This window comes from Oncorhynchus tshawytscha, linkage group LG01, assembly GCF_018296145.1.
Source record: "Oncorhynchus tshawytscha isolate Ot180627B linkage group LG01, Otsh_v2.0, whole genome shotgun sequence".
NCBI classification, from domain to species: Eukaryota; Metazoa; Chordata; class Actinopteri; order Salmoniformes; family Salmonidae; genus Oncorhynchus; species Oncorhynchus tshawytscha.
In genome coordinates, this window is record NC_056429.1 from 90213183 (window position 1) to 90239409 (window position 26227).

The 26227-nt window shown below is 42.3% G+C and overlaps 1 protein-coding gene across 5 annotated transcripts; it reads left to right on the forward strand.

Moving 5' to 3' along the window:
* The first annotated feature begins 728 nt into the window (after positions 1 to 728).
* Positions 729 to 24920, forward strand: LOC112234579 (mitogen-activated protein kinase kinase kinase 21). Of its 5 annotated transcripts, none has more exons than XM_024402761.2 (11): positions 729 to 2535; positions 8604 to 8784; positions 12115 to 12263; positions 12499 to 12674; positions 15361 to 15601; positions 16480 to 16590; positions 21874 to 21978; positions 22728 to 22878; positions 22981 to 23078; positions 23151 to 23930; positions 24075 to 24920. In XM_024402761.2, exons 1-11 carry the CDS (start codon positions 1761 to 1763, stop codon positions 24461 to 24463), a joined length of 3156 nt encoding a protein of 1051 aa, XP_024258529.1. In that variant the 5' UTR covers positions 729 to 1760; the 3' UTR covers positions 24464 to 24920. The 5 variants fall into 5 exon arrangements, with proteins under 5 accessions (XP_024258529.1, XP_024258531.1, XP_024258530.1 ...); XM_024402762.2 differs by having other exon boundaries at positions 731 to 2535; positions 23181 to 23930; XM_042327275.1 differs by lacking the exon at positions 729 to 2535 and adding an exon at positions 7397 to 8277.
* Positions 24921 to 26227: the final 1307 nt, after the last annotated feature.

Below are 26227 nucleotides of genomic sequence, written 5' to 3' on the forward strand. Positions count from 1 at the left end.
GTGATGTTGATACTGAGGAACTTGAAGCTCTCAATCCGCTCCACTACAGCCCCATCGATGTGGATGGGGACGTGCTCTCCCCGCCATTTCCTGTTGTCAACGATCAGGTCCTTTGTTTTGCTGATGTTGAGGGAGAGGTTGTCCTGGCACCACACTGCCTCATCGCCGTCGGAGATCAGTCGTGTTGTCAGCAAATGTGTGCCACAGGCCTGTGTTAGCTTTCTGAGCTAAAGCCTAGCTCTTGGCCCTATTTATAACTGGTCATTTTTGGTGGTTATAAAACACTAATTATAAAACACTAATATATAACTACTTGACATTCAATGGATTTTTTTTACAAGGCTATTAGAACCAACTAAGCTATTTCAGGTCTTAGCCATATTCTTTAAAACCCACGAAAAAAACTTCTTACTGGCCCCAAAAAGTACATGCAATTGTTGAAAAGTATGGTCTAAAAGGGTTAATAAATAGGCCTAGACAGTTATTTACTGGCCTAAATTATAGGCCAATTAATGTAGGCTAGTTTATGAATCATTAAACAGTTATTACTCGTTTGTTTATGATGTGATTGTCGTGTTGGTGCTTGTAAAATAATGAGTTTACGCACGGCTGCACAGTAATTCATTATTAGCCTACTATTGCTATCATCGATAATATTGCATAATTTTCCATCACAGCGTGCCCTCTTCTGCACACCGAGGCTACTCTCCCAACTGCTCCTCCTCGTTTTCCTATAGGGACAGGCATGTCACGTCAGGCTAAATTCACCAATCTGCGTGTAGAACAGAACAGCTCGAGCAGCGTTCCCAAACTTCCCAGGACCAGCCAGACGCTGAATAGTGTGTCAGACAGTTCGGATGAGTCTAGTTGGAGAGATGGCGGTGCCGTACGGGTTGTTTTGAGGGAAGTTGCTGAAACGTTTGATATCTTTCGGATCCTGGCGAATCATTTCAACGCAACAACACGTTCCATTGTTTGTTACACGACAAGACATTAGCAGAATGTATGCTCCAAATGTCAGTGCAGTCAATGGGCTGATCTAACGTTAGCTAGCTACTATAGTAGTATAGCGAATGGGTTAGCTAGCCAGCTAAAGGTTTTAGAAAGCGATTCAACTAACGTTAGCTAAACTTGCCAGCTAAAAGCTAACTGAAAACTTAGCTTGGCAATAGCATAGTTACCAACAATAATATAGCTAATCCTGATGTTGGTGTATGTTTCTGGTGTTTAACCCAAGTTTATTTCGATAATGTGACTGCAGGTACTGTTTTGGCACTTGATAAACGTCAGCCTGAAAATTCAGGAGCTAACGTTTGCACGTTCAGCTATGCCCTTTTTTGCTAGCTACTAAATTAGGTAGCTGCTAACGTTAGCACATTTAGCTATGCACTTTTTGCTAGCTATTAAGTTAAGTAGATGTAATGGGCTTATTTTTCACTCTGTCCGTGTTGGGACTGGGTAAACTTTCATGTACACTTTCTGATAAGTAGCTCGTTAGCTACATAAATATGCATTGTTTTTTCCAACTAGCGTAACTTTATCAAAAGTTGACCCACAAAGAAACTCCCTGTGGCAACGCGGAGAGATGAAAGTAAGCAAGCGCGTTTTACCAGGACGTTGGAATACCATGCTGGAACCGTCTTGCCTATTTGTGATATCGGTCTGAACGATTCACGAGCATTCCAGTTAGAGGTCCTTTGATCGTTTGCTTTTTCGTCAACAGTTTGCACCCTATATGGTACGGCTACAGCCACCGAGAAATGGATGTTTCCAAGGGCGGTTTCCCAAACGGTGAGGGGCAACCGAAAGACACGGGAGAGCATGCCTGGACAGATTCCCCCACTGCAAGAGCTTGGGCTCATTCCGCTCCCCTGTCCCGATCGCTGTGGACGGCAGTGTTTGACTATGGAAGTACTGGAGAAGACGAACTTAGTCTGCGGCGGGGGGACGTTGTTGAGGTCCTCTCGAAGGATGCTGCCATCTCGGGAGATGAAGGATGGTGGACGGGTAAAATTAACCATAGAGTCGGGATTTTCCCTGCAAATTATGTTACCTATCAACCTGCCATTTACAGACTTCCAGGCGGTAGCACGGTAGGGGTGAGGGAGCGTCCGAGTACTCCCATCCAAATAGATTTTAGCGAACTCGTTTTAGAGGAAATAATCGGTGTCGGAGGATTTGGTAAAGTTTACCGAGGGACATGGAAAGACCAAGAGGTCGCTGTGAAGGCAGCGCGACAGGATCCTGACGAAGACATCACTGCAACTTCGGATGGTGTTAAGCAAGAGGCCAAGCTCTTCTCTATGCTACAACATCCCAATATAATAAAACTTGAAGGTGTTTGTCTTGAGGAGCCAAACCTGTGCTTGGTGATGGAATATGCTCGTGGAGGGACTCTTACCCGGGCTTTGACTGGTCGGAGGATACCCCCACACATTCTTGTCAACTGGGCTGTTCAAATCGCCAGGGGCATGCACTACCTACACGAGGAGGCTGTTGTGCCTATTATTCACCGCGACCTGAAATCCTGCAACAGTAAGAAACATATTAATATTACCATCTGCTAAAAATAACCTTGCATCACTTTTAGAACAGATTAAAACAGAGCATGGCCATACGTGCACTTGTTTCCAAAAATGCACCTGTGCATGCACTTATTACCTTTGAGCACACCCCTCTTGAAACAGTGTGAAGTATGCCGGATCTGGAATGGTCCACAATGTCCTCTACCAACTAAAAAATAATCCTAAAGCTTATGAATACACTTTTACTGTTACTAAACTAATGCATGAGGATACAGTTGATATTCTACACAACTGAAACATCCATCACTAAGTAATGTGTTCTGCACATTGGGTAAGCTGCCATATATTAGCCTAGAATGCAAGTGCAGGATAGTGGGTTCAATTCCCGGGACTACCCATATACAAAATGAATGCACCTATGACTAAGTTGCTTTCAACAGAAGCATCTACTAAATGGCATCTTTTATATGACATTGCATGCATGTTGTTGATAGGCCCACTAGCAACTGAGTGTTGAGGTTGGCATTTGAAGGAATGATTAAGAGAGAGGGCTTCTCTGCCATGAATTTCCCTGTTTAAACTATCACTAAAACCCTCTTGGGCTAGCCTCACATTAGTGATATGCTAAATCACGATTATGATCATATTCATCAGTCACCTGGCCCAGTGGCATGTTGAAAGAGAACTACTTCATTTAACTAGGCATGTCAGTTAAGAACAAATTCTTATTTTCAATGATGGCCTAGGAACAGTGGGTTAACTACCTTTTCAGGGGCAGAACAACTCTTTAATTTTTTATATATAAACCGTGTCAGCTCTGGGATTCGATCTTGCAAATTTCGGTTAGTAGTCCAACGCTCTAACCACTAGACTGCCTAGGTAATCAAATCAAATCAAATTTTATTTGTCACATACACATGGTTAGCAGATGTTAATGCGAGTGTAGCGAAATGCTTGTGCTTCTAGTTCCGACAATGCAGTAATAACCAACAAGTAATCTAACTAACAATTCCAAAACTACTGTCTTATACACAGTGTAAGGGGATAAAGAATATGTACATAAGGATATATGAATGAGTGATGGTACAGAGGAGCATAGGCAAGATACAGTAGATGGTATCGAGTACAGTATATACATGAGATGAGTATGTAAACAAAGTGGCATAGTTAAAGTGGCTAGTGATACATGTATTACATAAGGATGCAGTCGATGATATAGAGTACAGTATATACGTATGCATATGAGATGAATAATGTAGGGTAAGTAACATTATATAAGGTAGCATTGTTTAAAGTGGCTAGTGATATATTTACATAGGTATTGTTGACATATCTGTCCCATCTTGCCTGATTGCGTGACAGTACATTTAAGTTAATTTAAGTTTGCAAAGCAGTAATGTTTGACATTTTGGGAAGTGCAGATTCAATTTTGAGAAGTGCAGATTCATTGTGACTGCGATGAAATTGCACCATCTGCATTCCGTTCCTTTCCTCAGTCATTCAGCACAGACAACATTCCCTCTTTCAACTCTGTTGTTTTTCGGTCACCCGTATAGACTCCAGAGGCCTGTACAAGCAGCGGAGACTGAGCTCTCTCCTCCATCTGTTTGTCGGTCTGTTTGGCATGTGGCTGATCCCCACAAACACAGATCCCCTTCAGGGCATGTGAAAACCAGGCAGGACCCTAGAGAAGGATCTGTGTATGCAGGGGGGACCCTCGAAAGGATGTGAAATAAGGTCTATGTTTGCTCAGCTGGGTTCCCTAACCCCCACCACCCTGAAATGTTGTCTCAAATATAGCCCCTGCTTTACTAAACACTCAACTTCAAACCATGTCATCAGTGTAGGCTATGTGCTCCTAAATTTCCCAAAGCATCTCATATTAGGCCTATATGGCCCATGTGGAAATCAAACCCACAATGCCGGTGTTGCAAGAACCAACCGAATGGGTCACTGGAAAAAATCCTGATGATTTTAGAACTGAAACATGCTACAGTTAACTTTTAGGCCTGTTTCAATAGGTGATAAGATTTCCAGACTCAAATTTTTATGTGGCGTTGTTTACTTTTTGATACTGCCTTGGAGTCGTCCCTCTGAATAATGCATGAGAAGGTTTCAGAGTGGACTATGACTGTGGCTACATACTTCAAAGTGTGACCTCTGTGTTGTGTGAAACATGATTTTGGCGACTGTCTGTTCTCTGGTGTGTCTCATCAGGCTCTGCTTTCACCGAAGGTGAACCTTGTTCGGCAATCCATCTGGCTGCATTTTATTTTTCACCAGGGAATCGTTCACATGTCTACATAATCACTGTCAGATGGGGGTGTGGGCTAACCAAACAAACCCAGCCTCTTTTTATTGAACAGGGTAATTCCATGGTAAGTTTTTTTTCCCCCTCATAATGTATGCCAAATAAAACCATTAATTTCAAAGTTTAACAAACCATGCAACTCTATGTACAAGGACTACTTTGAACAATTCACACAGAATATTTCTCAAAAACACATTTACTGGTAGAACTGTGGAGGTGCAATGTTTGGTAACAGAATTATGGTCAAATCTCCCTCTGTTTTTTTATGCGACCACTCGTTCCAAAAACGGTTAAATATTAAGATTCAAAGATGTCTGCAGAAAGAACGGGGTGTCAGCTATGACATGACCCCTTGAGTTAGAAATGATGTTTTTTGGTTATTGAACTACAGTAGGTGAAGTGGATTTATATCCGGTAACATAATTAGCGTAACTGCACTGCTAACACAATGTCGTGTGTTTTATTTTTCCACATTATTGTGTCAAATAACACTTGTAGCTGACTTTAATTGGAAAATATAACATTCACTGACCTCCCCCACCCACCGGGAACTATACACTTTCTCTTGTTTCATACTTTTAAACCAGTTACTCAGGACACCAGCCACAAATAAGGCAGCCTAAAGGGCAATTCATCTGTGGGATATCATTGTGAAGGTTTCTCTGGAGCATGCATTGTGAGAGGAGGGCTAATGCAGTGCACAAACTTTCACAACCGACGGACTACCTATTATACCTTCAGAAGTGATCAACCCACAATTGACTTAGTGTAGTATAACACACACTGATTTGGTCAATGATTATCTTAAGGGAATATCAAAAAGTCAGTGAAATTGTGTCTTTGTGTTCCCTAATCTTTTAATACCTCGCGGTCCGAAGGAGGAATGCTGCTAATGAGGGGCAAAAGCTTAACATAAGTTTGCACAATGGAGTGGTCAAGCACTAGTTGCTAGGTGACGGCAGCCACAAGAATGCCCAGACTCCCGGGTCTGAAAGGCTTATTTTGATTATATTTCATCTCTATTTTTATTTTAACACAATAGCTTGTTCCTTCCTGCAGATTGGAGCTATAGAGTAGGGAGGTGCTGTAGGTGGAAGCGATGTTCATTTGACAGACAGGGCACAGCACATTGAAACGTGGCCTCTTGCCAGCCCTCCTAACACTTTCATTTTGTAGTTTCGGCTATAGAGATGTGAAGGTTAAAGAATTTCAAGATTCTTGCACCAGAAGGCATGCATTTGAAATGAAACCAGGGAACCATAGTGTCCTGTTGGAAGTCACAGTGCTATCCTGTGGATCCAAGTCATGGTTATTGTGTCTAGCTCTCACGTTTACACGTAACTAACTATTATTTTAACAGTTTTGGAAACTTGAGTGTGTTTTCTATCAAACTCTACCAGTTATATGCATATCTTAGCATCTGGGCCTGAGTAACAGGCAGTTTACTTTGGGCACACTTCTCATCCAAACGTCGAATAAAGTATAGGTATGCACGTCAGCTTTGACATCGGTTTTGCACATCGGCATTAAACTAAACATCAGGTCGATACCGATGTTGGAATCTTTAGCTAATAACGGACGATTCCAATATGTCCACCGATATATTGTGCGTCCCTAATTATTAGCATTGTTAAGTATCTTGCTAGCCGTATTGAATTCTCTTAGCTAGCCAGGGAAATGTTGAGCAACATTAGCCAACTTAATTGATCAAATAATTGAGTTTATGGTGTGAGAATTAGCAGGCTAATAAAGTCAGACAGCTAACGTTAACGTTACAAAATCCGATGAGCTGACGTTTGTAACATAACCAATTTTCTGAAGACATCCTCTTCCCTCATGTGGTACCCTTCCTGCAGGCTCATCCTGACCAAACCCTCCAGCATGACAATGTCACCAGCCATACTGCTCGTTCTGTGCGTGATTTCCTGCAAGACAGGAATGTCATTGTTCTGCCATGGCCAGTGAAGAGCCCGGATCTCAATCCTGTTGATCACATCTGGGACCTGTTGGATCGGTGGGTGAGGGCTAGGGCCATTCCCCCCCAGAAATATCTGGGAACTTGCAGGTGCCTTGGTGGAAGAGTGGGGTAACATCTCACAGCAAGAACGGGCAAATCTGGTGCAGTCCATGAGGAGGAGATGCACTGCAGTACTTAATGCAGCTGGTGGCCACACCAGATACTGACTGTTACTTTTGATTTAGACCGCCCCCCTTTCGTCAGGGAAATATTATTCCATTTCTGTTAGTCACATGTTTGTGGACCTTGTTCAGTTTATGTCTCAGTTGTTGAATCTAGTTATTTTCATGCAAATATTTACACAGTTGACAGTGAAAGGATGTTTCTTTTTTTGCTGAGTTTACATGTACAGAATACCTCAACTAGCCTCTTCCCCTGCACACTGACTCGGTACCGGTGCCCCTTGTATATAGCCTCGTTATTGTGTTACTTTTAATTGTTACTTTTTATTTTAGCCTACTTGGTAAATATTTTCTTATTCTTGAACTGCACTGTTGGTTAAGGGCTTTTAAGTTAGCATTTCACGGTTATGTCTACACTTGTATTCGGCGCATGTGGCAAATAAAGTTTGATTTGATTTGCACAATCTATAAATTCAAGCTCTGTGAAGTTGGTTGTTGATCATTGCTAAACAGACATTTTCCAGTCTTTGCCATTTAATTCAAAACTGTAACTAGACCACTCAAGAACATTCAATGTCTTCTTGGTAAGCAATTCCAGTATATATTTGGCCTTGTGTTTTAAGTTATTGTCCTGCTGAAAGGTGAAATTTCTCCCAGTGTCTATTGGAAAGCAGTCTGAACCAGGATTTTGCCTGTACTTAGCTCTATTCCGTTTCTTTTTATCCTAAACCCAATTGTCCTTGCCGATGACATACCCATGATATGCTTGAAAACATGAAAATGGTACTCAGTTAAGTGTTGTATTTGCCCCAAATATAACACTTTTTATTCAGGACATAAGGTACATTTCTTTGACACATTTTTTGCAGTTTTACTTTAGTGCCTTATTGCGAACAGGATGCATGTTTTGGAATATTTTTATTCTGTACAGGCCTCCCTTCTTTTCACTCTGTCATTTTGGTTAATTGTGGAGTAACTATAATGTTGTTATTCTAGGGCTGACCCCGACCAAAAGTTTTAAAACGTTCTTTAATTTTAAAAGTGTATTTTTCCATATGTAGACACACCCTGTGTGTTTTAATAAAATCAACTATATGCATTGAGCTTGTCTGATGCTTTAAGCTCACTGTTAGATGAAATAAGACGCAAATGACTCCAGAGGGAGACAGAGATCTCTGACCATTTTCCTTCCACTCCTACTGGCTTTTGCAGATTCTGCCGTTACTCTCCTAAAGTTGCCAGTAATAGGCTACATCCCGGAGTTGCCTCTTCACTGTTGACGTTGAGACTGGTGTTTTGCGGGTACTATTTAATGAACATTGCAGGATGCTTTACAATGTTTTATTTGTTGGATGTATTAGCTATTTTTACATAATTGGCAATGGCAACAGAAGTAACTTTTTAGGTTTGTAACATTTTAATATTGATAGAATTTTGATGTGTCAAGGGGGGTGAATACTTTCTGAAAGCACTAGGTATACAGACCCGGGGACAGATCTATTATAATGCTGTCATTTTCCCCATTTGATCATCATGAATGATATGAATTTTTATTTAGTTTTCTATACTTTGAAGATATCCCATTGTGGTTCACCAAATACCTAACCAACCCACTCCTCTCCTTCTAGTTTTATTACTTGAAAAAATTGAGAACGATGACATTGGAAGGAAGACCTTGAAGATCACAGACTTTGGCCTGGCCAGAGAGTGGCACAACACCACCAAGATGAGTGCTGCTGGCACGTACTCATGGATGGCCCCTGAAGTCATCAAGTCCTCTCTCTTCTCCAAAGGCAGCGATGTCTGGAGGTAAAACTAACAGCACGCTCCTGGGAAATTCCATGGTAACGGAATTACGCTGAGACTTATTCACTTTAAAATGTATGTCAAACAAAAAACATTGATTTCAAAGTTTTAACTAACCATAGAATTCTATGCACAATAACTAATTTGAACAATTTACAAAAACACATTTCCAGGAAGAGTTGTGCAGATGCAAAGTTTGGTTACAGAATAAAACTGAGGTCAATTTTACTGTGATTCTGTTACCAAAATTTGCATCTCCACAATTTTTCCAGTAATTGCTTTTTTTTGTGTTACTGTGTAAATTGTTAAAAGTATTCATTGTGCATAGAGTTGTATGGTTTGTTAAACTTTGAAATCAATGGTTTTTGTTTGGCATACATTATAATGTGAAAAATCGAGTCTCTGTGTAATTATGTTACCATGGATTGCTCTTCCGCTACTCTGTTCCAAACAGGCCCATGTCAGACTGGAATCAATAGGCTTTTAGGAGATGAGGATTTGGAAAGGTGGCACCATGATACTCCTTTTATTTCAGACATTTAGAAACATTTGTCCTGACCTATTTCTGATAATAAGTGCTTTCGTTGTTATTTTGTTCAAACCAAAACTGTTTTTATCAGATCACAACTGTCGGTACATTCTGCGCTACTAGGATGTGCAATATAGCCTACAGTAGCCCTGAACACCCTCCACTGGTAACTACAATCTGCTGCATCCAGAGCTTACATTAATTACATGATAAATGATGACTGTAGGCTTGGTGCTTAATCAAAACAGGATCATTGTTTGCACTGTACTGGTAAACAACATTTTACTGCCATTATTTAGCATTCAACGCGTCCATTATTCAAGACCAAGGTCTTCTAAATGGCAGCCTTAGGCACAACAAAGGTTTAGGCAATGTGAATTTGAGTGTTATCATGTGTTATAATAGTGGGAATGTATACTATACTATCGCTGTACTATCACCATGCTGTACTATCTAGGGCTGGGTGATATGGCCAAAATATTATATCATGATATTTAAAAAATAATAATAATAATTAAATGACGGTATTTTTAGTTTTTGAATAATCAAAGTTCTACGTTTGCTTTAGGAGTTGTGAGTGATCCTAGGGTGGCAACACATACATTCTTAGTGATTTCAGAGTCTTCCTCTATTCTGATTGTTTTATACTGTTCAATTCAACTTCAACCAGAACAAATTTCAGCACTTTTATCATTTCTGCATTTTCTGCAATCAATTGCAGTGGTGGAAAAAGTATAGCAAAAAAGTGCAAATCAATCCCAGAAGAACAGCAAAGGACCATGTGAAGATGCTGGAGGAAACATGTTCAAATGTATCTATATCCACAGTAAAACGAGTCCTATATCGACATAACCTGAAAGGCCGCTCAGCAAGGAAGAAGCCACTGCTCCAAAACCGCCATAAAAAAGCCAGATTACGGTTTGCAACTGCACATGGGGACAAAGATCATATTTTTTGGAGAAATGTCCTCTGGTTTGATGAAGCAAAAATAATGACCATCATTTTGTTTGGAGGAAAAAGGGAGACCTTGAAGCCGAAGAACACCATCCCAACCGTGAAGCACAGGGGTGGCAGCATCTTGTTGTGTGGATTCTTTGCTGAAGGAGGGACTGGTGCACTTCACAAAATTGATGGCATCATCAGGAAGGACAATTATGTGGATATATTGAAGGGATTTTTTTACGAGGATTAAATGTCATGAATTGTGAAAAACTGAGTTTAAATGTATTTGGCTAAACTTCTGACTTCAACTGTAAACTTCTGACTTCAACTGTATAAAAATATATATTTTTTTTACCCCTTTTTATCCCCAATTTCGTGGTATCCAATTGCTAGTTACAGTCTTGTCTCATCGCTGCAACTCCCGTACCGACTTTGGAGAGGCAACGGTAGAGAGCCATCTGTCCTCCGAAACACAACCCAACCAAGCCGCAATGCTTCTTGACACAGTGCCCACTTAACCCGGAAGCCAGCCACACCAATGTGGTGGAGGAAACACTGTACACCTGGCAACCGTGCTCGGCCCGCCACAGGAGTTGCTAGTGCGCGATGGGACAAGGACATCCCTGCCAGCCAAACCCTCCCCTAACCCGGACGACGCTGGGCCAATTGTGCGGAGCCCCATGGGTCTCCCGGTCATGGTCGGCTGCGACAAAGCCTGGATTCGAACCCAGAATCTCTAGTGGCGCAGTTACTACTGAGATGCAGTGTCTTAGACCACTGCATCACTCGGGAGGCCTACTATCACCATCCTATACTGTCACCATGCTATACTACCACCATGCTATGCTATCACCATGCTATACTGTCACCATGCTATACTACCACCATGCTATACTGTCACCATGCTATACTGCCACCATGCTATACTGCCACCATGCTATACTGCCACCATGCTATACTATCACCATGCTATACTATCACCATGCTATACTGTGTCACCATGCTATACTGTGTCACCATGCTATACTGTGTCACCATGCTATACTGTCACCATGCTATACTACCACCATGCTATACTACCACCATGCTATACTGTCACCATGCTATACTACCACCATGCTATACTACCACCATGCTATACTACCACCATGCTATACTACCACCATGCTATACTATCACCATGCTATACTACCACCATGCTATACTGTCACCATGCTATACTACCACCATGCTATACTACCACCATGCTACTTAAGAACCTCACCATACTATACTATCACCATTCAATACTTTCACCATTCAATACTGTCACCATTCTATACTATCACCATTCTATACTATCACCATTCAATACTATCACCATGCTATACTATCACCATACTTAAGGACCTCACTATACTATACTATCACCATACTTAAAGACCTCACCACCATACTATCACCATACCTAGGTGCCGATACGATATGTATTGCAATTCTCACAATTATATATGTATTGCGATTCGATACTGTGATTTTATTGTAATTAGATTTTTCCAAACATATTGTTCACTATATGTCTGCTGCAGAAGGACAAGAGTCATGACAAAATTAGTTTTTATTAGTCATGGAAATTAAAGTGCTGAAAACAAATTGGCTCACTATTTAAAAATAGATGGAGAATAAGCTATGAAGGAAAATACTGTAGTTTTGGTGCAGGTATAGCCAACTAGTGCAAAAATGATATTGTCAAAACTATCACATTTTTTGTCAAACATAATATCCCGATATGTATCTATAGTTTTTTCCCCCATCACTATAATAGTGCTGTAATACCACTGTTGTTAGGACAGTGTACTCAATATATCTGTGTTCTCTTCTAGTTATGGTGTTCTTCTATGGGAGCTGCTGACAGGAGAGGTGCCTTACCGTGGGATTGATGGGCTGGCTGTGGCCTATGGTGTGGCTGTCAACAAGTTAACCCTCCCTATTCCATCCACCTGCCCAGAACCCTTCTCCAAGCTCATGGAAGGTGCAGTCAGACCATCCATCTGCTGTTGCCATTCCTCAACCCACTTTTCAAGAACAATTAATGTTGCCTGAAGTAGCTGCATTCATTGGATGATATATTGTTGTTCAAGAATGTGTGTGTGTGTGTGTGTGTGTGTGTGTGTGTCAGTGTCACACAACTAGATAATGGTGTTAATTTACTTGTCAAAGTTTCAGAACATTGATCTGTCTTGGTTCCACCTTGTTGTGTATCTCAGAGTGTTGGGAGCAGGACCCCCACATCCGGCCGTCGTTTGCCTCCATCCTGGAGCAGCTAACAGCCATAGAGGAAGCAGTGATGGCCACCATGCCCCAGGACTCCTTCCACTCCATGCAGGAGAACTGGAGGGTGGAGATCCAGGAGATGTTTGATGAGCTCAGAACAAAAGAGAAGGTACAGTTGTAGGATCTTAATTTGATCACTCGTTTGTTGCTGAGAATTTTCCTACACCGCAGAAAATACAGATGAGTTTCGTGATCTACATAAATTCACTGAAAATCCACACTAACACACAGTTATATTTACAGTATTGCACTTTTCATGTAACCTACTTTTGGCCAGCTAATAGCCTAACCACCGATCAAACAACATTATGGACTAAACGTTCAAATCTTGTTGTTACAAATGTCACCTCTCTCCCTGTATGTCTTTGTTCAGTTGATCAGCGTAGGGGGATGTATTCCCAAACACGCCTCTCACCATTCACATGGCATTTTCAGTACTCAGGACACATTGAGAGAAATTGTGCAATTTATTTTTTATTTTGCTTAAGTACATTTGTCCTGTTCATACCTTAGACTCATCCTTTGTGACTCATTAAGTAGATACGTTGTATAGGTAAACCTCCAATATGTGGGAACAAGACCTTTCCACTGTGTAAAGTACAAGGTTAGAAGCGCATGGAAGGCAGCGGTGCAATAAACCTGTAGTTAAGGGAGTGCTTTGATTTTAATTGGTTACTTTCTGTAGGCGAGCTAATCGTATCTTTTAAAAAAACAAGCTATTAGCATTGATGGTTTTAAGTATTTCCCCTTGGTAATGCGATAAGCTGCTTTCCTTGGTCCCTCCTCGTTAAATCAAATGGGATTTGTAATTGCTGTATTGAGAATGCCCTTTCTTGCAACTTCAGCTGAATCGTTAAGCATCAAACTTGGCAAATGGTGCAATATACCAAAGCTCTCCCAGGGATTGTCTAGTATGTCAATTCTTCATGTTGTTTCCCCATATGACACTGGTTCATTTAATTACCTCTTAAAGGATAACGATATAACGGAAGCACAGATAGCCACACACTGTTCCAACTGAGTGTGAGTTTCTACATTTCATTGTTAGGGGTTGCATATGATCTGAAACACTTATCCATATATATTTTTGAGGGGCTTTAAGTCTGACCCTAGGCTTGTAGGTAGAGGTTCAGCTTGCTTCATGTATATTTCTGAGGGGCTGAAGTCTGACCCTAAGTCTGTAGGTAAAGTGAGGTTCAGCTTGCTTCATGTATATTTCTGAGGGGCTGAAGTCTGACCCTAGGCCTGTAGGTAAAGTGAGATTCAGCTTGCTTCATGTATATTTCTGAGGGGCTGAAGTCTGACCCTAGGCCTGTAGGTAAAGTGAGGTTCAGCTTGCTTCATGTATATTTCTGAGGGGCTGAAGTCTGACCCTAGGTCTGTAGGTAAAGTGAGGTTCAGCTTGCTTCATGTATATTTCTGAGGGGCTGAAGTCTGACCCTAGGCCTGTAGGTAAAGTGAGGTTCAGCTTGCTTCATGTATATTTCTGAGGGGCTGAAGTCTGACCCTAGGTCTGTAGGTAAAGTGAGGTTCAGCTTGCTTCATGTAGATTTCTGAGGGGCTGAAGTCTGACCCTAGGCCTGTAGGTAAAGTGAGGTTCAGCTTGCTTCATGTATATTTCTGAGGGGCTGAAGTCTGACCCTAGGTCTGTAGGTAAAGTGAGGTTCAGCTTGCTTCATGTATATTTCTGAGGGGCTGAAGTCTGACCCTAGGTCTGTAGGTAAAGTGAGGTTCAGCTTGCTTCATGTATATTTCTGAGGGGCTGAAGTCTGACCCTAGGTCTGTAGGTAAAGTGAGGTTCAGCTTGCTTCATGCGCCATTTTGCAAAACCTTTTTCTTCTGTAACTACAAAGTGAAGTTTTGAGTCCAGATATAGGGTTATTGTTTTTCTGTTCTTTTTAACACTGAAATTATTGTATATTTTTTCTACCTCACAAGTTGCAAAGTTGTTACACAAAATATCTAATTTCACTCCAGTGGGTTTGTAAAGCTGCTTTGCAGAAGTTTAAGGATTATTATGTTTTCTGAGAGGAACCAAAACAAAATTCAAATGCTGCTCTACGAAATAGTTCAAGTGATTTTTGTCAACCCTACTCATTCACAACCTAGTTGACGATCAAGTGATGGAAGCCCCCTTTAGCTTGTGATCTTTGGCTTAGTCATCCTCTCCCCGAGCACCACAACATTTCTGCAAAGCTCCATAAAGCCAGTTGAGATTTACAACTTGTGAGTGCTGGCCAGCCTCTCTTAAAGGAACTTTCCTACAGTAAGGGCTATGCTTCAGGGCCATGCAGCACTACAATGGGCCCACCTTGCTGTTACTGCAGACAGAGGGCCTGGGACAGCTCTGTGGACTGAGTGGCTAGGGGTCACAGGCCACTCTAGCCTAAAGCTAATGCTTTGTTTTTCTACCACCCAAGAGTAAGTTCACTGATTGTGAAGGTTGGGGGGGAAGAGCACTGATCACTGCTGTGTTTGCAGAGAACTTTGTTTCTTATCATTTACAAAGAGTTCAATCTGATAAAATATGCGAACAATGCAAGTTATTTTTAGTAGAAATGACAGACAGAAGGGCTAAGGAAATAATGCACTGCCTAGAACCTGTGTGTAGATCATTATGGTAGTGTTTCCCCTACTATTGTTTGGCAGGGGCGGGCACACCTGCCTGATAGGTAAAATACCTATCCAGGCGTTGTAAGATCTGGCATGCGTCAGCAACGCCTGGGCAGAGGAATGCGGCCCTTATCATACAGAGTTGTCCATCTATTCGTCTGACCCTCCATGTGTTCCTGTAGGAGCTGCGTTCACGGGAGGAGGAGCTGACGCGTGCGGCGCTGCAGCAGAAGTCCCACGAGGAGCTGCTGAAGAGGAGGGAGCAGCAGCTGGCGGAGCGGGAGATCAATGTGTTGGAGAGGGAACTCAACATCCTCATCTTTCAGCTCAACAAGGACAAGCCCAACGTCAAGAAGAGGAAGGGCAAGTTCAAACGCAGCCGCCTCAAACTCAAGGACGGCAACCGCATCAGCCTGCCCTCAGGTGGGTGCTTCTGTCTGTCTGTTTCTGACTCTTTCTGTCTTGTCGGGTTGGTTGATAGTCTGTCTTTCTCTTTGTCAAAGTCAGTGTTACCTTCGAGTTGACAAAAAGTTCAATAGATTTACACCAATCTTTATTTGTTTAGAAGCTCCGTTAGAATCATAGACGTATGACAGCATACTAACAAGACATCATGGAGGACAGCACACTAACAAGACATCATACTAACAAGACATCATGGAGGACAGCATACTAACAAGACATGGAGGACAGCATACTAACAAGACATGGAGGACAGCATACTAACAAGACATAATGTAGGACAGCATACTAACAAGACATAATGTAGGACAGCATACTAACAAGACATCATGTAGGACAGTATACTAACAAGACATCATGGAGGACAGCATACTAACAAGACATCATGGAGGACAGCATACTAACAAGACATCATGGAAGAAAGCATACTAACAAGACATAATGGAGGACAGCATACTAACAAGACATAATGGAAGACAGCATACTAACAAGACATAATGGAGGACAGCATACTGACAAGACATAATGGAAGACAGCATACTAACAAGACATAATGGAGGACAGCATACTAACAAGACATAATGGAGGACAGCATACTGACAAGACATCATGGAGGACCGCATACTAACAAGACATCATGTAGAACAGCATATTAACTAGACAGCATACTAGCTTTGACTAAGACTAGTCAAAGCGGAACTACTTTCGCTCATTGGTCGTTGCATCCCAGTCTTTTGACAGACGTTACAATACCTTTTTATGTTACGTAGTCTGTCAATGAGATATTACACCAATGGTCAAAGTGACCAACCACCCTTACCTGTGTCTCTGTTTTCTAGATTTCCAGCACAAGATCACGGTGCAGGCGTCACCCTCCATGGACAGTAGGAGTCTGAACACCAGCCCCCCCAGCAGCCCCACACTCATACCCCGCCTCCGGGCCATCCAGTGTAAGTACACCTCAGACAATCCAACATACTGCAACACGACAGACCTGGGTCAGATACATAAGTATCAAATCAAGTGTGTGCCCAAGTGTGCTGTGAAACAAAGCTTTGTACGTGTGCTTTATCATGGCATCTAGTGCCTTCAGAAAGTATTCATACCCCTTGATTTATTCCGCTTTTTGTTTTGTTACAGCCTGAATTCAAAAATTAATTAAATATATTATTTTTCCCATCTACACACGATACCCCTTCATGACAAAGTAAAAACATGTTTTTAAAAATGCAGAAATACAGAAATATATAATTTACATAAGTATACACACCCTTGAGTCAATACATTTTAGAATCACCTGTGGCAGCAATTACAGCTGTGAGTCTTTCTGGATAAGTTTCTAAGAGCTTTTGTACACTTGGATTGTACAATATTTGCACATTATTCTTTAAAAAGTTGGTTGTTGATCATAGCTAGACAGCCATCATCAAATCTTGCCATAGATTTTCAAGACGATTTTAAGTCAAAACTCTATCTCGGCCACTCAGGAACATTCAATGTCATCTTGGTAAGCAATTCCAGTGTATATTTTGGCGTTGTGTTTTAGGTTAAAAAAGGTGAAAGGTGAATTTGTCTCCCAGTGTCTGTTGGATATTGGGCTGTCCCCGTCCCCAAAAAATATTGGTTGACCAAATGTTGTCTGTTCTTTCAACCAATTGATTGGTTTACATTTTTATATGTGTATTTTTCCATATATAGACACACCCTATGTGTTTTATTAAAATCAACTATAAGCAGTTTGTCTGATGCTTTAAGCTTATATTTTGAGGCCTCGCGAGGGCGCCAGGCAGCTAGATAACCAGAATATTTTTTTTTTACCTGATCCAACTATTCTCCAACCGTTCCTGCTTGCTTTCACAGATTCTGCCATGACTCTCCTGAAGTTGCCGGTAATAGGCTGCACGAGGAGTCGGCAACCTTTCTCATGTTGAATGTTGAATTTATCTTACCATTTCTACCGATATGCATACCAGTTATGGTTTTCATATGCACATTTTCGTGAAAGTTTAATTTAAATTTATAATAACTTCTTCATATTTCAAAATCATTTCAAAATCATTGTCATGTGGTTAATCAAGATTCTATCCAAATTTAAATTAACTTAAAAAGTAACTTCTATTGCCATTGCAAACTATGTAAAAGTAGCCTATATAAAGCCAACAAATAAAAACATTGTAGAACATATCCTGATAAAAATAAAAATCCTATAAATCACTTTGGATACACATGGCCTGTCTGCAATGAACTTGATTAATTATATCAACTATTAAATTGAATCCAGCCCTGAAGCTTGCACTAGCTAACTTGCAACATTGTATAAAATATTCTGGCCCTAAGAGTTTCCCCAGGCCAGTGAGCTTGGGACAGACACAGCTGTAGGCTATTTCCGCAAGGGATAAGAAACAGGGCTTGACTTGGGCAGGAGCTCACCGGAGCTGAGTACCAGCACCTCAAATTTTCTACTCCTTTAGCTCCTGTTCCTCTTTATATAATATTAAATCCTGCACCTAAATAGAAACAGTACCAGCACCCAAAATGAGTACTGGAACCTATTTCAGTCCAAGTCGAGCACTGTTAAGAAGTAATCACGTAGGCCTATTTTATGACGTTTCCACTGGCATTTTTCGCTTTCATGCTGAGTGGTTATCGAAAGTGAGAGAGCTGGAAAGGTTTGTCAGGTAGCCTATAGGCCTACTTCTATGCGTGTGCGTCGTTACTCAACATTGACAGGAGTGCTCCAAACAAAAGACAATGACTAAATTGACAAAACAAACCAAAAACATGTTACTCACAAGTGTAGCATAGCTTCAATGTGTCCACTCAAACAATGAGAACAGGAAGACTGGAATAATAATATTGAATACATTAAAATAAATGACCTTAACCAAAGTAACAAACATTGTAGATTAGAAATTATAGGAATTAACTGTAAATGTAATGCTGGTGATTTATGTAATGGGGAATTGATATACACTAACAATCAAATGCAAACCATTCACACAAAGAAGTTATGAAACAATGTGCACAAATCGGCAGGAGAGAGCGCATTCTGGAGAGAGAAGTGCATTGTGCATCTGGTCGCATGGTCAATCCGACGTCTGCATTGGCCATGCAGCATTTACAGTGATACGACCTCAGCAGAATTCAGGGCATTCATACTTCTTGCGCTTCACAGAGCAGTGCAGAGCTGTTGTCAAGGAAGTGAGTTTGTGTTTATACAGGATGTACTGCCCCCGACTACCGTCAAGCAATCATGCGGAGTTATAAAGAGCCCTCGGCATTGTTGCAGCCTATCAACCAAACAATCAACCATTCGACTAATTGGGGTCAACCTTAGTTGGAAAGCAGACTGAACCAGGTTTCCTCTAGGATTTTCTCTGTGCTTAGCTCGATTCTTTTTATTTTTATCCAAAAAAAGCATACCCTGTATTTTGAAAATAGAATATAATATTGATTTATTATTGAAAGGTGGTGTGCTTTCTGGGGCCACGTAACTGCCGTAGCAGCATCCAAGTGGGTGCTTCATTTTGGTTGTAGTGAACGAGTAGCTAGCTAGCTATCTACTACGGAGACCAAACTTAATCTCAATTCTACTACAGAAAAGCCAGAGGCATCTTGATGACAGCGCACTACCTGCCTACCTCCCTCCGATGACCACAGAAGCCATAAACTTTCTAATGACTGTCATGATGTTGTGGTGTTGTTTTTCTAAATTGGTTATCTTTTTTTGTGATTTGAAACGCTTAGATATTCTTTGAAAAGTACTACATTAAGGCCTCCCCTGTGGCGCAGTGGTTAAGGCCGCTGTACTGCAACGCCAGCTGTGCCACCAGAGACTCTGGGTTCCCGCCCAGGCTCTGTCGTAACCGGCCGCCTCCGGGAGGTCCGTTGGCCTAGCGTCGTCCGTGTTAGGGGGGGGTTGACCGGTAGGGATATCCTTGTCTCATCGCGCACCAGCGACTCCTGTGGCGGGCCGGTCGCAGTGCCCGCTAACCAAGGTTGCCAGGTGCACAGTGTTTCCTCCGACACATTGGTGCGGCTGGCATCCGGGTTGGATGCGCACTGTGTTAAGAAGCAGTGCGGCTTGGTTGGGTATATAGGAGGACACATGACTTTCAACCTTCGTCTCTCCCGAGCCCGTACGGAAGTTGTAGCGATGAGACAAGATAGTAGCCACTAAACAATTGGATACCACGAAAATTGGGGAGAAAACGGGGGAAAATTTTTACAAAAAAAATAATAAACGAAAATATACAAAGTATGTGGACACCCCTTCAAATTAGTGGATTCGGCTATTTCAGCCACATCCGTTGCTGACAGGTGTATCAAATCGAGCACACAGCTATGCTATCTGCATAGACAAACATTGACAATAGAATGGCCTTACTGAAGAGCTCAGTGACTTTCAACATGGCACCGTCATAGGATGCCACCTTTCCAAGTCAGTTCGTCAAATTTATGCCCGGCTAGAGCTGCCCCGGTCAACTGTAAGTGCTGTTATTGTGAAGTGGAAATGTCTAGGAGCAGCAACTGCTCAGCCGCGAAGTTTTAGGCCACACAAGCTGACAGAATGGGACCCCTGAAGCGCATAAACATTGTCTGTCCTTGGTTGCAACCCTCACTACCGAGTTCCTAACTGCATCAGCACAAAAACTGTTAGTCGGGAGCTTCATGAAATGGCCGAGCAGCTGCACACAAGCCTAAGATCACCTTGCCCAAGCGTTGGTTGGAGTGGTGTAAAGCTTGCCGCTATTGGACTCTGGAGCAGAGGAAATGCGTTCTCTGGAGGTATGAATTAATCCCGTTTCACCATTTAGCAGTCCGACGGATGATTCTGGGTTTGGCGGATGCCAGGAAAACCCTACCTGCCCCAATGCATAGTGTCAACCTTAAAGTTTGGTGGAGGAGGAATAATGATCTGGGGATGTTTTTCATGGTTCGGGCTAGGCCCCTTAGTTCCAGTGAAGGGAAATCTTAACGTCACAGCATGCAATGACATTCTAGACGATTCTGTGCTTCCAACTTTGTGGCAACAGTTTGGGGAAGGCCTTTTCCTGTTTCAGCATGACAATGCCCCTGTGTACAAAGCAACGTCCATACAGAAATTGTTTGTAGAGATCTGTGTGGAAGAACTTGACTGGCCTGCACAGGGCCCTGACCTCAACCCCATTGAATACCTTTGGGATGAATTGGAACGCCAACTGTGAGCCAGGCCTAATCACCCAACATCAGTGCCCGACCTCAGTAATGCTCTTGTGGCTGAATGGAAGCAAGTCCCTGCAGCAATGTTCAAGTGTAAAGCCTTCCCAGAAGAGTAGAGGCTGTTATAGCGGCAAAGGGAGGACCAACTCCATATTAATGCCAATGATTTTGGAATGAGATGTTCATCGAGCAGGTGTCCACATACTTATATACACTACATAAAAGAAGTATTATTATTTTTACCCATAACATGATGCAGCCACCACCATGATTGAATATATGGAGAGTGGTACTCAGTGATGTGTTGGATTTGCCCCAAACATAACACTTTGTATTTAGGACATGAAGATAAATTCTTTGTCAAATAAAGCACATGTAGCAGTTTTACTTTAGTGCGTTATTGCAAACGGGATGCATGTTTTGGAATATTTGTATTATTTACAGGCTTTCTTCTTTTCACTCTGTCATTTAGGTTAGTATTGTGGAGTAACTACAATGTTGTTGATCCATCCTCGGTTTTCTCATGTCACAGCCATTTAAATCTGTAACTGTTTTATCACCATTGACCTTATGGTGAAATCGCTGAGCGGTTTCCTTCCTCTCCGGCAACTGAGTAAGGAAGGACGTGGGGTACAGAGGTGAGGTAGTCATTCAAAAATCAGGTTAAACACTATTATTGCACACAGAATGAGTCCAAGAAACGTATTTTGTGACTTTAAGCGCATTTTTACTCATGGCCTTATTTAGGCTTGCCATAACAAAGAGGTTGAATACTTGCTTTACTCAAGACATTTCAGCTTTAAATGTTTTATTAGTTTGTAAACATTTCGAAAAGCATAATTCCACTTTTGGATTATTGTGTATTGTGTGTAGGCCAGTGACACAATCTTAATGTAATACATGTTATATTCAGACTGTTATCAAATTCAAGGGGTGTGAATACATTCTGAAGGCACTGTAGCTGTTATGACTGGGTAAGCTTCCCTCTCTAACCTCTGTTCTGGTTCTGCATGAATGTTTTCTCCCTCTAGTGTGCGCCCGAATTGACAGTATCCGAAGGGACAGTATGTATGTGTATCACCAAGATGTGGATATCACCAGCGAGTGCCAGCCCTATACTGGGGTTAGGAAGAAAGGCAAGCAACTGGCATTGTTGGAATGTGGCCGTTCTGTCTGCTGTGGGTGCACCGGCTAACGTGTTTCTCAACGTCTAGGGTTCTAACGGTTGCCTGTGCTTCTGGCTACTAAGACAATTTGATGGACTATCATCATCTCTGATTTCAGAAAATGTACTTGGGTTTATCCTCTGAAAAGCCCAGGATGTTTCAGGGTTTTTATTACTAATAATAATATAGGTTTGCTTTGAAATGAAGGACACGTTGGGATGCATCCGAGGTCATTTGTAACCTGTAATGTATATCACCTGATCACAGGTGTTCTCTTCATTTGCAACCCAACGTGTTCTTGAAATGTTCACAGATCTATATACAGAGTATTTTTGATTTCCTAACCAGTGTTCAGCTGCAGTGATTATATGAATATTTCCCTTTGCGGTTGATGGTGGAGGTTATCTTCTCAAATAATCCAGTCCACTAAATTCTACTCAAGTGGTTGAAGACTAAAATATATTGGCAGCCTTGTACTTTTCTTAAATAATTCCCTATTTCTTCTCAAATAAGTTTCATTTTAAAAGTATTTGTCACCACACCTTGTTATTGGATTTTCCACTTATTCTAGGAGAAATAGGGAATTATTTAAGAAAGTGCAAAGGTGCCAAGATATTTGGCTGCAACTGTATCTGCTGTTGGCCTGGACACTCAGATTTGTCACTGGTGTATTGGAGTACTCTGCCAGTTGTTGACTGATGTTCTCTCCTTCATCACAGTGACTCTGGACGAGAGCAACAGGACATGGGGACGAAGCACCATCTACAAGCCGGAGGAGTTTGATGACGTCAAGAAGGGGATTAAGAAGAAGGGGCGAACGTGGGGACCGAGCTCCGTTCAGACCAAGGAGCGGGGAAACTGTGCTGAAAGGTACAGGACATTAGTGTTTCTTTTCATCTCCGTTCAGTATTTCTTCTGTCATCTTCATGGTGTCTGTGTGGGTTGTTTTTTGAAACTGACTTGTCCTGGCAGAGTGAGGCCACTGTCTGATGGAAACAACCCCTGGTCCACCAGTCTGGGGAAGTCCCAGAAGTCCGTTCCGTTGGCTGCGTTGTTTGCAGAGCAGCAAGGTGAGGAGAAATGTGTCTTCTAATATAATCAGATGGAACACAACAAGACCATTTCTTAGTCCCTGTCAACAGCCTGTCTCTGTCCTCGTCCTTCATGTTCAGGGACCAGTAAAGAAGAGATGTGCTCGCCAGATGGATCGGACAACACCAAACCAAAGCAACTGAAGTTCCCCAATCAGGTGTACATCGATCTACCTCTGTGGAAAGATGAGAAGCAGCAGGGGGGCGAGGGGACGGCAGGAAGCTGCCCTGGGGAAAGCCTGGAGGACTCCAGTACCACCTCAGCCAGCTCCACCAGCACCACCCCCCAGCACACCCCCACCAATAGCCTGAAGAGGACCTCCGCTCGCCGCCGGACAGACACCGTGCTCTACGGCTGTGCCTCTATGCTGGCCTCGGTAGCATTGGGCTTTGACCTACGTAATGTGCTCAATGCCCCACCGGCAGATGACCCTGAGCCTCAGCCCAGTGTGGAGAAGAAAAAGAAAGAGGGTCTGTTCCAGCGCGCCACACGCTTCCCTGGTGGACGTTCTTCCCATAAGGAGGAGGCAGCCTCCCAAGGCCCCATCAACCTCATCTCCATGTCTTCCATCTCAGAGTATAACTCTACCAAGAGCCTCCTGCGGTCAGCCTCGGAGGGGCCAGAGCCCAGCCCTGTGAAGGAAGTGGCCCCTATCAGCCTGTCGCACCCCACGCCACAGCCCAGAAGTGGCTCCCAGCCCCAGGTTCCAGAGGCGCCCGGCCGCAGGACTCCGGCCTCCACCCTCCCCCAGCCTGCTGCCCCAGAGAAGACTCACAGTCAAAGCATGGGCTCTCACCTCCGGAGGAAGAAGTCGGCCATCGTTCAGGACAGTGAGTGAACGTGACATCAGGACCGTGGGTGACACAGAGAGACTGTATATATTTAATGCAGTTGTGTTTGATTGTGAGGTGACACCACTGTACAAATGATCCGTGAACAATGAAACAGTCTCTGTTTCTCCTTTCTGTCCCCAGCTAACGGTACATCTGGCTCTCTCACAACTTCATCGGGACTGTCTTCCACCACAACCTCTCAGAAGAAGAAGTCTGACAGGGAGGACACCCCTAAGAGAGCAGCCCGTGGGGAGACTGTCACCTCCAGGTCCCGGCCTTTGTCCCTTCGGGGCAAACCCCACTCTTGGGGTCTCCTGAGGGGCCGCAACAAAAGCTACTCCCTGGGCCACTATTCTGGAGAGAAGAGCGCCAGGAGCCTCAACATCGTCCTCTCCTCCGCCGAGGTCAAGATGGACTGCTCTCTGCTGGATATGGACACGGAGGGGCAGAAATGTGACTGCACCGTGCCCCTCTGCCGAATTCAGAGCGGCCCCAGTCGCCCCTCCGTCTTCGAACTAGAGAAAAAATGATTGTCATAGCAGAAATAAGCTGCCTTATTACCAGGATCCAGTCTCTAAGTAACGTTTATGAGTTGGATCAACAAGTCTTATTTGACATTCCAGGGCATTCCACTGCCCTCCTGTGGTTTTTACCTGAATGGAGGCCACTGCTGCTGAACAGTTTATTTATTCTGTCATATTTTGATAGGTAATTTAATATTGGAAAAACGTGTTTCAATAGCATCAGGTTGATTGAACAACGAAGGAACACATTTAATTTTTTGTTGTTGCAGAAATGTTTACATTTTTGTGCGCACATACTGGTTAGGACCATGGCATCTTAAGTTACAAAATGATGCTTACGTTAAAATGTTAATTTGCTTTTGTCTGTGGATCTTTTATTCTCCGTTTTGAGTTAATGCTGGTAATTATTTTGTATTGTATTGATTTTGTTTTTATATTGACATATACAACAGTGTTGATTTTAGGATGAGTTCTGTCCAATGTCTGAGAGGTAATATTGAAGTCAACATGTGGTGCAACTGACAGATTTACAAATGTAGGATCTTAATTTGAGCCAGTTTGCTAAAGCAGGAAAATAATCCTGCAGCAGGACAGTTCTTCTGCAACAGGGTGATCAAATTAAGATCCTACATCTGTAACAGTGCAACAAACAACACTGGAAAACCTAGTCTCAACTAGAGGTTGACCGATTATGATTTTTCAATACCGATACCGATTATTGGAGGACCAAAAAATGCCGATACCGATTAATCGTCCGATTTGTTTTTATTTTATTTGTAATAATGACAATTACAACAATACTGAATGAACACTTATTTTAACTTAATATAATACATCATTAAAATAAATTTAGCCTCAAGTAAATAATGAAACATGTTCAATTTGGTTAAAATAATGCAAAAACAAAGTGTTGGAGAAGAAAGTAAAAGTGCAATATGTGCTATGTAAGAAAGCTAACGTTTCAGTTCCTTGCTCAGAACATGAGAACATATGAAAGCTGGTGGTTCCTTTTAACATGAGTCTTCAATATTCCCAGGTAAGCCGTTTTAGGTTGTAGTTATTATAGGAATTATAGAACTATTTCCCTCTATACCATTTGTATTTCATTAACCTTTGACTATTTGATGTTCTTATAGGCACTTTAGTATTGCCAGTGAAACAGTATAGCTTCCGTCCCTCTAGTTAGCGCGCGCTAACAAGCTAGCCATTTCACTTCGGTTACACCAGCCTCATCTCAGGAGTTGATAGGCTTGAAGTCATAAACAGCGCAATGCTTGACGCACAACGAAGAGCTGCTGGCAAAACGCACGAAAGTGCTGTTTGAATGAATGTTTACGCGCCTGCTTCTGCCTACCACCGCTCAGTCAGATGCTTGTATGCTCAGTCTCATCAACCATGTGTAGTTAACTAGTGATTATGATTGATTGTTTTTTATAAGATAAGTTTAATGCTAGCTAGCAATTTACCTTGGTTTACTGCATTCATCTAACAGGCAGTCTCCTTGTGGAGTGCAACGAGAGAGAGGCAGGTCGTTATTGCGTTGTCTAGTTAACTGTAAGGTTGCAAGTTTGAATCCCCCGAACTGACAAGGTGAAAATCTGTCGTTCTGCCTCTGAACAACGCAGTTAACCCACCGTTCCTAGGCCATCATTGAAAGTAAGAATGTGTTCTTAACTGACTTGCCTAGTTAAATAAAGGTATACATATTTATTTATTTTTATCGGCAAATCGGGGCTCAAAAATACCAATTTCCGATTGTTATGAAAACCG